The sequence below is a fragment of the Pituophis catenifer genome, unplaced genomic scaffold, assembly GCF_029215685.1.
Source record: "Pituophis catenifer annectens isolate HBS135680 unplaced genomic scaffold, rPitCat1.0.hap2 SCAF_2, whole genome shotgun sequence".
Lineage (NCBI taxonomy): Eukaryota > Metazoa > Chordata > Lepidosauria > Squamata > Colubridae > Pituophis > Pituophis catenifer.
The window spans coordinates 146147512-146164391 of record NW_027256882.1 but is presented as its reverse complement, the minus strand read 5'-3'; the positions used below and the strand labels follow the sequence as shown (position 1 = coordinate 146164391).

The following is a 16880-nucleotide window of genomic DNA, read 5'->3' as shown; positions in this document are numbered from 1 at the left end:
TTCAATAGAAGAAAATATGTGTAGCTCATGGTTGACTTTTGGTACTCTCTGAGCTTGGGTGTTTTCTTGCAGATGGTTCATTACATGCCTAGGTAACTCTTCAGTGCCTACTGAAGAGCACTGAAGCACTTAGCACAGAAAATGTTAGCTAATCATAGTAATAATAAAATGTCTGCAAGCAACACCCAAGCTTAATAGAGTGCCAAGGACTCTAAAGTGATATTATTTAAGTCAAATCTGCTTAAAAAAATAAATTTAGTAATGGTTCTGTTTGAATAGGTGATGTGCTGATAATAGTTGATCCATCTTAACTATTACATACTGCTTAATTTTAAACCACACATTTTAATTTTTAAGCTGCGATCCTATGGGTACACTTAAATAAAGTTATAAAGATTAAACTTATAAAACCTACAGAGCTTTTGTTTAACAGTTTTCTTCAAAACAGAACTATTTTTTAATTATAATTCAAAATATTGCATAAAATTTTTCTATTGTTTACTGTGAGAATCTGAAAAGGAAGCCATAGAAAAAATGAGAGAGATATAAACTTCTGATTTATTTTTCTTTGTGGTCTCTGCATGTTTCATAAAGGTTATCTATGCTTGGGAAGAGTTCCCATTTAGAATATTCTACAATTAACCTACCTTCATAATTCATTTCATCTTCAGTTTTTTTTAAAGTATGATAATGTACAAATCTCTTTGGAATGTACCCTTTGATGTCAGTGAACCTTTTCTTTATGTATTTCACTTAGATAGTCTGAGTTGTTCATTCTCATTTGACAGTTTTAGTATTATTCAGGCATGCTGAGAGATCCCCACCCCCATCCTCAAAGTATCCTCCAAAGTATTTGCAGTGTGATGCTAAATTTCCAGTTATGTTTTATCATTCTTTGTGACTTCCTTGTTTGAAGAAAAGATTTATGTACACATACTTTGGCTGGCATCCAGAAGAGAAGATTCTGAAGAGAAATACAGTAAAATAGTTAAGGGATGAATAGAGTGGGTTAAAAAAAAAAAAGAACAAAAGTCAGTAGAATCTCTATATCATTTCTCACAATTTGTTGCATGAGTATTTTCAGCTGAGATTAAAAAGATGATCATCAATGAATAAAAATAAATTTGAATGCCCCATTTGTCACCATATTTGCTTAACGCAGCATATTTATTTTAAATATATTGACCTAAGCCTATATAATTTATGTCAAATAACTTTGCTTTAAAATTGATTTTATTTTAATAATTGCAGTTTTTCTGGTTATGACAATGAGCAAGTAGTAATGTTATCTTCACCTAAACCTTCTAATATTTCAGTAGGAATTGCTCATGCATTTTCAAGTAAAGTATGACAACTATAAGTAGCTTATATTAGTAGCTTACTGTTAAAATGAAGTAGTTCCTCAAGAAACCAAATTCAGTTTACAATCCATTATTAAGTTCTTTCCTGTTTCAGAATATATTTTAAAATCCTGGCATAGGTTGAATCCTTCTTGGTATTAACTTGTGATTACAGATGTATTCATTACTAGTAATTTTCCTAATATTACAATTTTTAAAAAGAAATCTTCTAATGGAGATAAAGGCGAATAGTTTTCAGAAAGGAACAAAGTAACATTTGTAAGACTGTATTACTGTGCCAACATAAGACAGTTTATGGCATATGGTTTTCAATGACCTAGCATGGCTGTAGTTGTACTGGTGCAAGTCAGCAAATGGAGTTAGAAAGGGGGAGAAGAAATTCAGCTATGGTCCTGAAGGTCAGCTATGACATTATGAATGATGATGAACTGTCCAGACTACTACCTAAGGTTCTTATAGGAAGATGTAGCGACAGCATACAGTCCAGCCTGGAATATAGGTGTTGAGGACTAGAGCCTTGGGGGGCACTTGCCTCCTGGGTTGCTATGGGACATGTTTCCAATTTGATCCAAAGTTGGAGAGCAGGAGAAGGAAAGGAAACAAAAAGACTGCAAATGAAATGGTTGGGGAGTGAAGTTAGATGAGTGTGCGGATCAGGTATTGGTTCCTGGTTGGGAAAGGAAAAAAAAAGTTCCAGGGGTGACTTACCTGGAAGAAAGGAAGTGAAGACTCAAAGGGACAAGAGGTTCACCTGATATCCAAGATGGAAACAGTGGTTTGTCATTCATTGGTCTCTGGGAAAGGACTGGACAGAAGACTCTGAGAGATGTTCTTTGCCTAAATAGGTGCTCAGCTCAGCAGATCGAGAAGAATTTTTTACACATTACAGTAAACCCAGCCCATTCCTTTCTTTTCACTTTTACTCTTAATAAGCCCAAAAATGGGGGAGAGAGACTAAGTGAAAGAGGAAGGAAGCAGAAGAGCTAGAGGGGGATAGTCTCTCTGAAGAAGACTTAGGAGGCAACTTGACACCAGGTGAACACCAGAATTGTGCTGTACATTCCTATTGTAAATACTGGTTGCAAATCACTTCACTGTATGTAGTAAAAAAGCATAAAAGTCTCTACTGTCTCGTTTTTCCGTGCCAATTGCCGCACTTGCAAAATACACCTCCGGTTCAAAAACCACCCTGTCACACTATGACACAGTTAAATGCTTACTAAACTCTTAGTGTATAAATATTGTCAAGAGAAGAACTGTGAATGTGGATTAGCCATTAAGTTGGAGCTGAGTTGTATCTGTTTTTACTCAAGAAAGGTAAAAAAAATTCATATTTATTGAACAGTTGCTTATCTGACAGTAAAAATTAGATATTGCAGAACCTACTAATATTGTGTCAAATATTTCAGTAACAGTCTCCTCTGGAATTTATTTAATATGCATTCCATGATTATAATTCCATTTTATTACTTATTTTTCTTCAACTATTGTAAAAAGAATTGCTACTTTAGTGTAGTTAAAGTAACTTTACTATGAAGCAAAATAGTATTATCTTGCAATTCCTATTACATTCTTTGCTCTTATTCTTTCCTTTGTATCAAGGAGTACTCATAAATTAAACATGATTATCTTTTCTTCTTTCACTTCCAGATATAGATATTTTATCATATTTGAAAGCTATATGTAATCTTCCTTCATATAATCCCTATGTGTTATGTATAGTGAGGAATTTAATTTTACAAATGCTTGTAATTTTTTAGACCAACCCTAAAACAATTTGTATGGCTAAATTCCAAACTGTAGTTGTTCCTGTTTTTTGCTTGGATGTATATTTTCTTTTCACAAATTGGCATGTAATTATGCTTCTTATTAAGATTCTATATAGCCTTTCTTTTAAGAGAATTTTTAAAAGTTATTTTACTTGTATTTACATAATTCTTCTTTAGCTTTTATTGTTTTTCCCATCTAATTGCCTTTTCATTCTTTTGGTGGTCCCATTCCAAATACATGCAGAAATGTTAATAAAAGAATAATATTAAGTATCTCAAAAATGACCATACATTTCTTGACCGCACATGTGCTTATACAGACTTTTGATCGTCCTGTCTATTAAGAAAGATGAGAGGTAATGAAATAACTTGAGCCAATCTCACTAGTGCTTCATCTTCACTACTGGGATCTTTTTATTTATTCAATTTATATGCCGCCCATCTTGCCTGGATGTGACTAGTGGGTTATGGTCGTTTAAAAAACAATAAATGTATTAAAACCATAAATAGTAACATTGAAATAATTTAAATGTAAATTTTGAAAATATGAGGAGTACTTTTCCATTCTTGTGCTTGTGGGTGTGGAGTAACCTCTGTTGGCGCAAGGTTAGAGACTGACACTCTTTTTCTTACAGGCACATACAGAAACAGTGATTTTAATCTCAGATTGCTAGAAGGAGGAAAAACGGTTTTTTGAATATTTTTTTTTATGACTGAAGGAATCTCATTTTTTCTACCTTTTTGTTAGAGGGTGCTACCAGTGTTTAGTTTCTTCTCCTCAAAATCAGGACAGCCTTTCCCTCACATTTTCCCCATCACCCTTTTTTTTGGAAGGATGGCAGGCAGCATAGATGGAGGAAGACTGGAGGGGACTAGATAGGCATTGGGGCAGGTAGTAGTGGGGAAGGTAGTGAGTCCTGGCAGGCTGGGATATTGGACCGCACACATTTACCACATTTCTTACATTCCGGAGTGAGTGATTTTCTATACACAACTCCCAGTATCAACCCTTCTCCAGTTCATCATTTTGAATATTTCCTTGGAATAAAGTAATTTAGAGTTGAAGAGAAATTAAAAGAAAAAAAAAACTCCACCTGTTCTTGATTTCTGTCTATCACTACTACTTTGGCATTTTGCAGCTGAAGAAATTAAGACTCCACAATCCGTCACCAAATTCACAAAATTGGTAAATAACAAGCAACATTCCAATGTATCAGTACATTGTTAGAAAAAGCACAACCTGCATATGCTTTAAGTTATATCATCAGCCAACTTCTTCACCTTAAGGTTATTTGAGCTAGATTTGCTCTTAGTAATTTTTCCTATTGCTAATGCTCTTTTTTTTCTTCCACAGAAGCTCATCATACATATTTTCTTAAATTAACATCTCTGCCTGGAGTCACCTGATAGGGGAGATGGGCAGGATAAAAATGTAATAAACAAATAAATGAAATACCAATATAACCCTTGTTAAACTAAATAAATAAATAAATAAATAAATAAATAAATAAATAAATAAATAAATAAATAAATAAATAAATAAATAAATAAATAAATAAATAAATAAATAAATAAATAAATAAATAAATAAAGGAAGTATCAATAGTACCTTCTTGACCTTCATCATACATGTGCTATGGCATTCCAATATGTTTTCTCTATGCAGTGTATTTCTTTAACAACTTGGGAGAGAAATCCAGCATCTGGGTTTTTGTGGAAGATCAAATTATAGCTCTTGTTTGCCTGCCCAGGCAAACTACTGTAACAAGGGAAAAGGAACCCCCAAACTCTAAACATATGTATTTGTCCCAAAATATGTAGGTTGTCTGCTGCCAATAAGTATGGCCTTAATTAAAACTCACATCTTTGGTAACTTATTTTATTAAAAATCTGTTGAGTATTTGGCATGTTTGTCAACAGCCAAATATATGATTTCACCATTTCCCATCTTTTCAATCCTTGTTAGCTACAATTTTCTAACTGCAGAACTATGTATTTAATCTGATCATTGTCATTCAGTTCACTCTGACCTTTTATGATCTGATGGATAACATTTAATCAGAATTGTCTATCAGTAGATGCCTCTTTGAGTTTGTGTAAGGTCATGCTTATATCAGTAGTGATGATAAACAGCCATGTGCTGTCTGTTGCTTCTTTTCCAATTGCCTTATCTTTGATTTTTGAAGGATCAAGGTTTCTTCGCTGACTCTTTTTTTACATTATGTTTCCGAAGTATTTATGCTTTAGATTTGTCATTAATTCTTCCAATCTGGTTTTACTTCATCTGATATTAAATAATTTATTTTTCTTGGGGTCCAAAGTATTCACAACAACTTTCTCAAGCACCACAATTCAAAGGCATCACTTTTCTTTGTTCAGTTTTTCTGGTAGTCCTGTTTTCACAGCTGTAAATTATAATTGGAAAATCTATAACCTTGACAATATGTACTTTTGTTATGATGTGTCTTCACTTAATATCTTGTTTAGATTTGCCATAGTCTTTCTCCTAAGCATAAGATATTTACTTACTTCATGGTTTTAGACATCTTTGTGAATTTTGAGCTGGTTTGCATTGTATTGACATTGTCTATTGATATTTTTCTGCTGCCAGTTTTCTAAGTTTCTAAATCTTAGTTTTTTTAAAAAAAATATTAAGCAGAACGTTGGGTTTTCACTCTCTTTTTTCATTGACATTGTCAAATCTTCCTGACTATAGCTATTGAAGTGATATAATCAGCATATCTGATTTATATTTCATTATCATTATAAATATCATTATAATGATAATGAAATTATCATTATAAATAATATTATTATAAAAGATGTTTTCTCTTAGTAATTTTAATTTTAATTTTGATTTCTATTTATTTTCTATAGTACAGTGTTTTTCATGGTACAATCTGCAAATAAATTAAATAAAATGAGTGATACAAGTTCCTCTTCCAGTTTTGAACCATATAGTTTTTATATTGTCTATAGACAGATGAGGTTTCCTGGTATACCTGTATACCTATCCCAATTGGTTGAGGGTTATACCTTTAAAGGCATTTACATAATTAGTAAGGTAAAAAACAGACATCTGAATTTGTTTAAGTTTTAGTTCTACCCTTTTCCCCTTTCCAGTAAGCATGACTATACTGGAAGCTCAAGTTTTCCATTTTTATCATTCACTGGAATTCTTAAATCCTCCCATCAAAAGTCAAAGTGGTATCTTCCCGAGTGGATGTGAATGCTTTATTGGCCAAGTACCTTCTGTCTGTACAGCTTAGGGTTTTTTTGCTTCTTACTTCAAGCCATTAAGTTTCAAGCAGTGACTTGGGGGACAGTCAGTTAGAGCAGGGGTCCCCAACCCCTGGTCCATGGACCAGCACCGGTCCGCAGTATGCCAGCAACTAGTCCATGAAAACAAGCAAAGTCTCATCCACGGGATGCAGGCAGCATGCAAAATCATTCCCCTCCGGTCCGCGGAAAAACCTTTCTCTACAGAACCAATCCCTGCTGCCTAAAATGTTGGGGGCTGCCGAGCTAGAGAACATGCCTTCTAAAAGTAAATTTAGGAATGGTTGTTTATAATCTTGGTTATTCTGTCATTAATGCCTTGCTGGAATTAGTAAGCAGAGATGTGATGTGCTTTGGTTCTAAAGTCAAACATATTTCAAAATGGGTGCAGGGCAGTATGCTGTGCTTGCTAGGACATTCTTAAAGAAATTGCATCTTTTCGTAATTTTGAATGATAGCCATGTGATCCCTCCCAAAGATGAATTCAAATGGCACTAACATCACAACCAGACCCACAGTAAAGCATCTTATACACACTTTAATTTAGCTTATCAGCATTATTTTTATAATCTTTTCATTTTCATGATTTTATATTTTTATGATTGTTTTTATATATTTGTTATTTTTACTGATTCTTATACACTACCCAGAGTTGCTTTTGTTAGATGGTTCGTCATATAAGTATGATAAATAAATAAATCTTGAACTGATGTTGTACAGCTGCTGTGATAGTCCAGGAAGAACCAGCTTCTTTAAAGTGCTACTGACAGGCACCAAATGGATGCTCATTCCAAAATAGTTTGTAGATTCATATCCAAAGCTCAGCAGACCCTATTAGCCAACCATCCCTACTGGGTATGGTAGATGTAGTACAAGGCTGATTTTCTTTATATCTTATTTTCTACATTATTTTACTAAAAAAAAAAATTACAGAGCGTTAAGGAGAAAAGCTATGTTTAAATGGAAGAATATTCATTATTTTGAAGTCTATCATCCCTTTTGAAATGTATAAGGCTAATGCAATAATTGCCAAATGGCTTTATTTTAAGTATGTATTAAAAGTTATTTGGAATTTATACAGACTTGGAATATGATTCATCCTAAATGAAGTGCAGCATCTGGAATATGAGGTGCCTTCTTGATGTTGCATATGTTTGAACATAGATATTACTTGGCTTGATAATGAAATAGGAACTGTATACTTGCTCATCATGTTTCTTAAATAATAAAAACTGCTTTTATGTTTTGAGATCCTTCAGTATTTTCTGAGTTATCTGAGTCATCTGTTGATAATGTATTGAATAGCATCTGACAAGTGCATGAATGTATGTCTTAATATAGCTTTTCACGTTATTTAGAACCAGATGGTCAAAGAGCTGGAGGCACGAGTCCATCAGTTGACAGTGGAAGCTGAAACAAGTCATTTGCAGCATCAGAAATTATCTCAAGAGAAAAATAATCTGGAACAGTCTTACCAGTCTGCGTCTTTAGAACTTGAAGAAATTAAGGCAAGGTAGTTAATGGTCTTTTTCTTTAAATTATGGTAGTATAATCTTTATTGCAATTTGTTAAGTATTGGTATTGAGTAAATGTGGAATTATAGTAGAATTAACAATTCTATACCTTGTGAAAAGTGATAAAATCTGCATTTTTTTACTTTTGTGAAGGTCTGGCTTTCTTTACTTTGCTCTACAGTTCATTACTGTGAAATAATAAACTCATTTGTTGTTTACACTTGAATAAGATGAATCAGTGTGAATTAAACATTCTAAGTTTGGTCAAAAATAAGGTCTTCTGATTCCAGTATTTTTTAAATATTGAAATTAGAGGTGATGATGGAAAAGCTACTACTTGTAGGTTTCCTGTGATGTTCTTTTGAGGAAAAAATGAAAAGGCTTGTAACATCAGAAGTAATCAATAATTGGGAAAATTTTATTTCACAAATAAATGAAATGAACCTGAACTAAATATGCCATGATACTCTAGTTTAAACTACCTATTTTTGATATAGACAAAATAAATCTTTCTGTAGTGGTTCTATAATGTCATCTAGATCATGGTTTCATAAATACAATTTGAACTAAATGTACTGTATATATACATATGTCTAAAAATATACAAAAGTATATTTTGTATACTTTTATTATGGTATTGATTTACTTCTGTAATATAATTTGTCAGCAGTAAGTGACTTGATAAGTCTATAATTTTGACCATACATAATGAGCCATAATCAGCTATTCATAATGGAATATAAGTAGCCTTCACTAGTTACATTTTTATAAATTCAATTCAAATTTTAAGGTGATTATATTAAGTGTGAAAACATAAAGATAAATGTTAGTTTGATCAGAATGGTCTTCTTTGGTCATCTGTGTCTTCTGTGATATGCCTGTACTTTGTAATCAAATGTTTTTAGGCATAATTCACTTCAGAAAGAAAGAGGCCGCATGATGGAAGAACATAAACATAACATTAAACAGTTACAAAGCAAGTATGAAGTGGATCTAAATTTTCTGAAGAAGGAACATGCTCTTTCTGCAATGAAGGTAGATATGGATGGATCGTTTTACTTACAATACTGAATGGATCAATCAAAAAATTCTTAGTTAATTTCTGAAATTTAAATCCTGCATATCTTTCATAAATATAACTACCTTTATTCGTCTGAAAGCTACTAAGAGATCAAGAAGAGCAAGGATGGTTGAACTCAGGGGTGGATTCTACTTACCTTTACTACTGGTTCGTAACAGGGCCGCGTGCGCATGAATGTGCAGAAGCTTCTGTGCATGTGCAGAAATGTTCTGATGTCGTTGGAGTCAGTGGGCGGAGCCTCCCTCCGGTTTTACTACCATTTGTATAGAACCAGTCCAAACCGGGGGCAACCAACCACTGGTTGAACTACCTCCATCCTGCTGCCACTAGAGATTATTTACAAGTGGGATCAATGCTGTTTGTCCCATAACCAGGCCTGAAACCTGACTGGAAGTGGTCTGGATAGTACATTTCATCTGGGACCCTCTGGAGCTGCAGTGCAGCCACTTTTTCCACTATCTTCCCTAAAAGTGGAGGTGGTAGACTGGAAAGCAGGTGGGATCCAGTGAAGGTTTCTTAGGAAAAAATGGACCAAGGCTTCCTTCAATGGTTCTGGGAACAGCAATGTATTAATTATTGCCTGAGCCTAATTGCAATTCATCCTCCAGGAAACTTTTACCAAGCAGGAGGGTCTAGGATCTAATAAACAAAATAGTTGCACTAAGAACTCCAAGGTTCCTGTCCATTGTCTCAGGTACAACAGAATCAAAGTGTTCTCAGATAATTGGGTAAGTCTGTTTCTTGGACATCTATAATGGACCCCACTCCATACTTAGTCTGCAACTAAGAACAAATTTGAATGATTTTATTCATCAAGTGCTGGACAAATTCCTCCTCCTGGCCCTGTAAATGATCATTTGAGCCCTTCTTTCCTAGGAGGAACCGAGTGACTTTAAATAGGGCCAGTGGGCTACACTCTGTGTTTGCAAAAAGAGTGGAGAAATAGTGGTGTTTCACTGTTCTTAACTGCCATGAAGTAGGCCTTCAATGCCAACCCTGAGATGGCCTCCAGCAGCTGAGACAGGGAGGTTGTTGTGCAGCAGGTAGGTGGGTAGAGTAGCAATAATCCCAACTGATCCCACAAGCTTCAAGAACAGTGTCTCATATCCAGAAACTTGGGAAGCATGATCCCTGATGGTCAAAAGAGATTCCTGTATGACAACTGCTACACCTTCTTCCCTGCCTGAGGCCAAACCCTAAACCCAGCTGGACATGTCTCTGAGAGGGGAACAACCCCCTCTTCACTACTTTCCATCTCCCATTGGTTTCTTGTCCTGGTCATGTCCCTCAGTGCTACAGATGACAGTTCTGGCTTGGCTCTGCTTCTGCTGCCCCCAATCTGCGGCCAGAGATTTGTGCTGGCTGGCAGGGTAGAAACAAGCTCTGTGTGGCTCCCAATGCTGGCCTGATTCTCTGTGCCAATTTCAACCTCTGTCAGTTTCCCATCTCTGCCACACCTTCGCTCCTGTCACTACAGTCATTTCATCTTGGTCACTCCAACCTCTTGGCAAGTAGCACTAGGCAGGAAGAAGGTAGGGTTGAGGCAGAGATTGAGGAGTTTCGTTTGATGCCCTGAATAGTGAGGGAAACCAACCCCCCCCCCATCCTCTGTCTTTATAGCAGGGAACCATGTTGCAAAGATATTGAATATTGATATTGAATATTTGTCTGAAGTCAACTCATAGTCTCAAAGCACTAAAGTCCTATTAGATACAGGTCCCTGGGAACCAGCAAACTTCTCTAGTACACTCTCATCTTTAGTTGAGGAAAGTTTTTTTTTTTTACGGCTGGGCACAATGTGTTCCCATTGGCACTCTACAAGAATATTCAAAACAACATAATTCTTTTTTTTTACTGCAAGTGCTGCAGACAACAAATGATTACTATACTTACTTCCTCTCAGACTTTTATATATCCTTAAATTATGATTATTTATTTATTTATTTATTAGTTCGATTTATATATGCCGCCCTTCTCCGGAGACTCAGGGCGGCTTACAATGCATTAAACAATAGCCTTCATACTTTTGTATATACCTGCTTAGTAGGGCTTTTTGCCCCCCCCCCGAGTGGTGTTCTTTTTTATACAAAGTCAGCTTATTGCCCCCACAAACCGGGTCCTCATTTTACCTACCTCGAAAGGATGGAAGGCTGAGTCAACCTTATAGAAAATCATTACAAGCACCGTCAATTATGCTCAGATTATTCCAAGTAGCTTCACTTTTGGACTTTTGCAAGGAACTAAGAGACATAATTTTGATTTTGGGATTTGATTATTAGAATTATATGGGACTATGGAAATAAGGTAGACTATTTTTTTTGGAGTAAATTGGATTATTTTTTTATCTATATGCTAAAAGCCAGAAGCCATTGTTATTTTTTCTTTTTTTCTTTTTTCACACTTTTATCATGCTGCTTGTCTGATTCATTTTTTAAATATTTCCTTTTTTTGTTATTTGTTCACTTGTTATTTACATTTTTGTAATTTAATTTTTTATTGTAAAATGCCCAGTCACTTAGGTGAGATTGGTCATATAAAAATGTGATAAATAAATAAATAATAAAACCATACTAAAATTATTCCAGGTAGAACTTTATTGTTTTACTGTACACCTTTTGCATTTTATCACCATGTTTTAATTACATCAATGTTTTAATATATTGGTATTTTATTACCCTACTAAACCGTTACATAACAGAGACGTGGTGGCTCAGTGGCTAAGATGCTGAGCTTGTCGATTGAAAGGTCGGAAGTTCAGCGGTTTGAATTCCTAGTGCTGCATAACAGGGTGAGCTCCTGTTACTTGTCCCAACTTCTGCCAACCTAGAAGTTCGAAAGCACATAAAAAATGCAAGTAGAAAAATAGGGACCACCTTTGATGGGAAGGTAACAGTGTTCCATGCGCCTTTGGCGTTTAGCCATGCTGGCCACATGACCACTGAGACGTCTTCGGACAGCGCTGGCTCTTTGGCTTTGAAATGGAGATTAGCACCGCCGCCTAGAGTCGGGAACGACTAGCACATATGTGTGAGGGGAACCTTTACCTTTAAACTGTTACATAGCAGTGTAGCTCTGTTCATGCTTGACAGTTAAACATTTCTCAGATTTTCTGCCGCCTGACATACTTAAATATGGTCTGCCATTCTAGTCCTTATTTGCTGGTTTTACTTTTCCTCTCCTTTTCCTCCTGTTTTCTGAAAATTGCTTGGCTATTTTATCACACTCCATTTTTTCCCCGAAATAATGTTACCAAATTATATTTAGATCTGGTTATTGATTTTGATAAAGTGTTTGATTTGATTTGAAACTTAAAATACCCGTTATATTAGAGAGCTGTCTGTGAGAAAAATATTTGTGATTGAAATTGTTTGATCATTGACTGCTTTGTATCCACAATGTATTGTCTTTACTGTATCCTTCCTATTATGAAAGCAGTGTCCTTATTTTTTTCTTCGTGTCATGAGTAGTAAACAGTTTAATATTCTCACTGAGAGTGTCCAATTCCAGTCTGTTTCAGCCAATTCACTGATGCCATATAAGATATCAGTTTATTTTATATTTCACTATGTTGAACTTTCTCGCATTCATACTTTCTACCTTCCATGCTCCCACTGCAGTGCTGTCTTTGTAGCTTTGGGTTTTCTTTCCCTGCATGGCAACATCAACTAAATGTCTGAAAAGCTTTAATCTAGCTACATCAAAAGCATCACTAGTGTACTGAAAGATCCTCAGACATTCTTCAATAGCATATTAAGTTGCATTGGACCCAAGGGGCCCATCATCTGACACTCAGTCACTTTATCTTGTCTCTCTGTTTGGTTTTCATAGTAAAATACGGAAGTGGCTTAACGTTGCCTTCTACTGTGCAGTATGGAATGATATCCTCGCCACTCTCACTAAGTTGCTCATCCACTTCCACCCACCTTTCTGAGTTAAAGCAGACCAGGAGTATATGAGGCCAAGAATATATACTCCTAATAGGTCACCCAAAGAGTATTGCTAAAGCACATATCTATGAATGTGTAGGTAGTTCTTGATTTACAATCATTTGTTTAGTGACCATTCATATTTATACCAGCACTAAAAAAGTGGCTTATGACGTTTTTCACACAACTGTTGCAGCATCTCCTTGGTCATATGATCAAAATTAGCAACTGCCATGTATTTATGATGTTTGCAGTCTCATGGAGTCATGTGATCACCTTTTGTAAACTTCTGACAAGCAAGGTCATTGGGGAAGTCAGATTCACTTAACAACTGTGTTACTAATTTAGCAGTTGTGGTGAGTCACTTAATAACTGTGGCAACAAAGGTTGTAAAATGGGGCAAAGCTCACTTAACTGTCTTGCTTAGCTTAGCACTGGCAATTTTGGGCTCAATTGTGGTCATAAGTTGAGGACTACCTGCATCTGGCATCCACTCCTAGTGTACTTCAATTCATCCTTTTTGGAAGCATCTTTCCCGCCATACCTGCATCTAATAGGTTAGCATAGAAGGACTTCAGGTAGTTTTAATAGATAGCATCTTTAAATTGCATATCCAGTCAGTGGCTATATCAGATTACAAGATTTGCATTTAAAAGCTTTCATGCCTTTTATTTAAGTATTTGGTATATTTGTTAAACTCCGCAGGCAGCATATTGTACAGTAACAAAGCAAAATCAGCGTGCCCCCTCCCTCAGTTATATAAATGCTTAGGTATAGAAAACCATAAATTCATAGATAAGCAACCTTCGCCTTAAATAAAAAAAAAAAAATCCTTTTACAGTTAGTCCTCAAGTTATAACAGCAACTGGGATCAGGAACTTTGTTTACATGGTTGTAAAACAAGATGTCACATGACTGTCGCTTAGTGATGGCAATTCCAGCAGTTTCAGTACCTGTAATTCAGGGGTGTCACTCATGTCATCACGGTGGCATCATGGGATATATCGGGACTTTCCCCCCCCCCTTCGCTAAACTGGGTGTGGCCAGCACATGACGCATCCAGCCCATGGGCTGGGAATTTGACAGCCCTGCTGTAAATTAAACAAGGGCCACATAATTTGTCAAATGAGGATCTCACATAATCATGACTTAAAACTTCCTAGGGGCTTCCCTATTTACTTGTAGAAGCTGACAGGGAATATTGGAAATCATGATCATGTGATTGTGGCCTGTTGTGACTGTAATCGCGAGCCAGAATCGGAGCACCTGGATCTCAATCACATGACTGTGGGGACATTATGATGGCTGGAACTCTGAAGATCTGTTATAATTCCCCTGCGTTCAGGGCCATTGGAACTTTGAACTGTTGCTGACCAAGTGGTCATAATCCAAGGACTGTCTGTGGCAGTTTTGTGAAATAATAAGACACTGTTCCATAATACACTGGCTGGTACAGAGGAAGTATAGTGCTGGTACCTGCTGTCCAGTCCAAATTGCATAAATGTCCCAGAAAGGAGGGATTTTCAGCATGCCTTCTGGGGATAATTGCGCAAATAGAGTATTTCATTCCTTTTACCTTTTAAAGCATAACTTTGAAAAGTATAGCTATTTCTGTCCAAATGAATTGAAGATCAACATTCCCATTTTCATTAAATCTTTATAGACATCAGATGTGACAGAGGACTTAAAGCAGTGTGTGTCTGAATTAAAACAACAGTTGCTAGAATCGGACCAGCAAAGGCAGGAACAACTGCAGGTGAGCCCTGATCTTTTACTCAGCAGAATGATGAGCACTTTGTTTTGTTTTTGTTTTGAAAGAGAGAGAAAGGAAGGGAGGGAGGGAGGGAGGGAGGGAGGGAGGGAGAGAGAGAGAGAGAGAGAGAGAGAAAGGGAGGAGGGAGAGAGAGTTGCTGGAGGCCTTGCCAATATTGTGAGGAAAAATAATGGAATACTTTCTTATTTCAGGCTAAAGCCTTTAAAGATTTTTTTTACTTTTTCTTGTGGAATGATTTGAAAAGTGTGCTTATCAGTGGAATAAAAAAAGCATTCAGTGAAGTTGAAAATTATCATCCTGTCTATCTTAACATTTGTATAAATTAGTGCATTACATAAATCTGTTGCCTTGGTGCTACATTGTAAGCATTCTTGGCTTTTGTTCTTATTTTTTATAGCAGGGGTCTTTTAAATTTTTTGCCCTACATCTTTCAGTATTCTTCGGTCTGACTGTATTGGATGGCATATAGAATTCTATATAGGAGTCCAGACCTAGTCCAGAACTTTCCAATTATCACTTCCACTGCAGGTCAGCTGAGGCAGACCTGCACTGAATAGATATCACATTTTGCATATCTTGCATATATATATGCCTTACTGTGCTAGCATGCCTGCATATGGCAGGGGAGGGGTGGAACCATTTAAAGAAAGGACCTGATTACCTCAGGAGGGGGAGACATTGGCAATAGAGGCTCAAGGAATGATGTGGTGGTAGAAACTGCCTCAGGAAATAAAAAAATGAGGAAAAATGGAAAAGACTAACTTTCCAATAAACTTAAGGGGAAAGGCAAAAAGCCAAGAGTGATTTTACATGCTTTCAAACAAAAGGTTATATACATAGTTTTTATATGAGACTAGAACTGAGGAGATTCTCAACTCAATTCCCCATCCCTTTCCTTAGCAAATCTCTTATCTGTTCTAACTGATTATCTGCTCTTAGTTACTGATCTTCCCACTGAAGTACAAGATTTATTATTTCTTGGATTATATTTTAGTTTATGATGAAAAAAATAACAATGGTAATTTTATTGACTCAACTACTTTCAGGAACAAGAGCAAATGTTTCTACAAGAAAAAGCTGATTTAGAAAGAATTCATGACAGAAAGGTAATTAAGAATCTTACTGTTTTTGTGTACAGATATAATGTCAAGGCCATAAAAGTTTACTTAAAAAGTAAACTGTAATATGGAAGTATTGGGCACAGAGGGGAATATAAAATTGGTGAATGTAGAAACTCTAAAAATAAATGTCGAGCAAGGATGCACCTACTGATTTTCAGAACATTTATATTTTGCCTGAGAAATATATTAGTACTTGGCTATATTTCAGTAAAGTTTAGATAAAAATAAATTTTATATCATAGATTTTAAAAAATCATGTTCAGCAATATTTATGATTTTTGATCACCAGATATCACTGACAAGGTTACTGACAATGAGCATCACTGACTGTGCTTTATCTTGGTCTCAGCCAGATCTTTGTGGTTATTCTTTTCATTTATACTAACTTCATTGTATTCCATGGTGTTTCTTTGTTCAGTAGGTGCCCGCCAAAGTGTTGTTTTTGTATTCCCCCCCGCCCTGTACACCCTTTCCCTTGATTGCCTCGTCTGACAGTCCGAATCAGGATTGCATCCTGTCCTGCATCCTGCATCCTTTAAAGACTGCATCTATTCCAGCGGTACCAATGGCTTTTTTCCTGAGATGAATGAGAATGTGTGATTCTCCCTATTGTGAAGCCTTTTAGACACATTGATAAGTTGCCTGCTCATCTGTAAAGACTGAATAGGGATAAGATGAGATTCTGGTGCCTTAGCTGAACTCTCTTGCCTATCCCTCCGGTATTCTTTGTCTTCCCTTCAGGTCTGTGAGGTGGTTCTGGTGTCAATGGTTAGGAACCATGAAATGATACTCTTTTCATTTGGTGGTGGCTGATTGCTTATAGCGAAAGCTCTGATCTTGGCCCAGAATGCCTTGTTTTAGATCTGCCTCATTTTCCTATGTTTCTTTCTACACAGGGTATTAAAGCAGATTCTATTAAGGGCAGGGCCCAATTTCAGTTCTTGGTGCTAGAGTTTAAGGCTCTATTCCTCACTACCTGTTCCAGCTCCTCTCTTGCCGTGATTCTGTTTATATGTCATAGTCAACAGGATAGCGATTTTTTTCTACAGTTTGTC

At 36.0% G+C, this 16880-nt stretch overlaps 1 protein-coding gene across 1 annotated transcript in view; it reads left to right on the top strand.

Moving 5' to 3' along the window:
- The window catches only part of CEP112 (centrosomal protein 112), a 276604-nt gene that overhangs the window by 76315 nt on the left and 183409 nt on the right, over positions 1–16880 (top strand). The window contains exons 13-16 of the mRNA XM_070934742.1: positions 7768–7922; positions 8829–8958; positions 14594–14686; positions 15751–15810. Coding sequence (XP_070790843.1) covers positions 7768–7922; positions 8829–8958; positions 14594–14686; positions 15751–15810 — 438 coding nt within the window. The remainder of the gene's footprint in view (positions 1–7767; positions 7923–8828; positions 8959–14593; positions 14687–15750; positions 15811–16880) is intronic.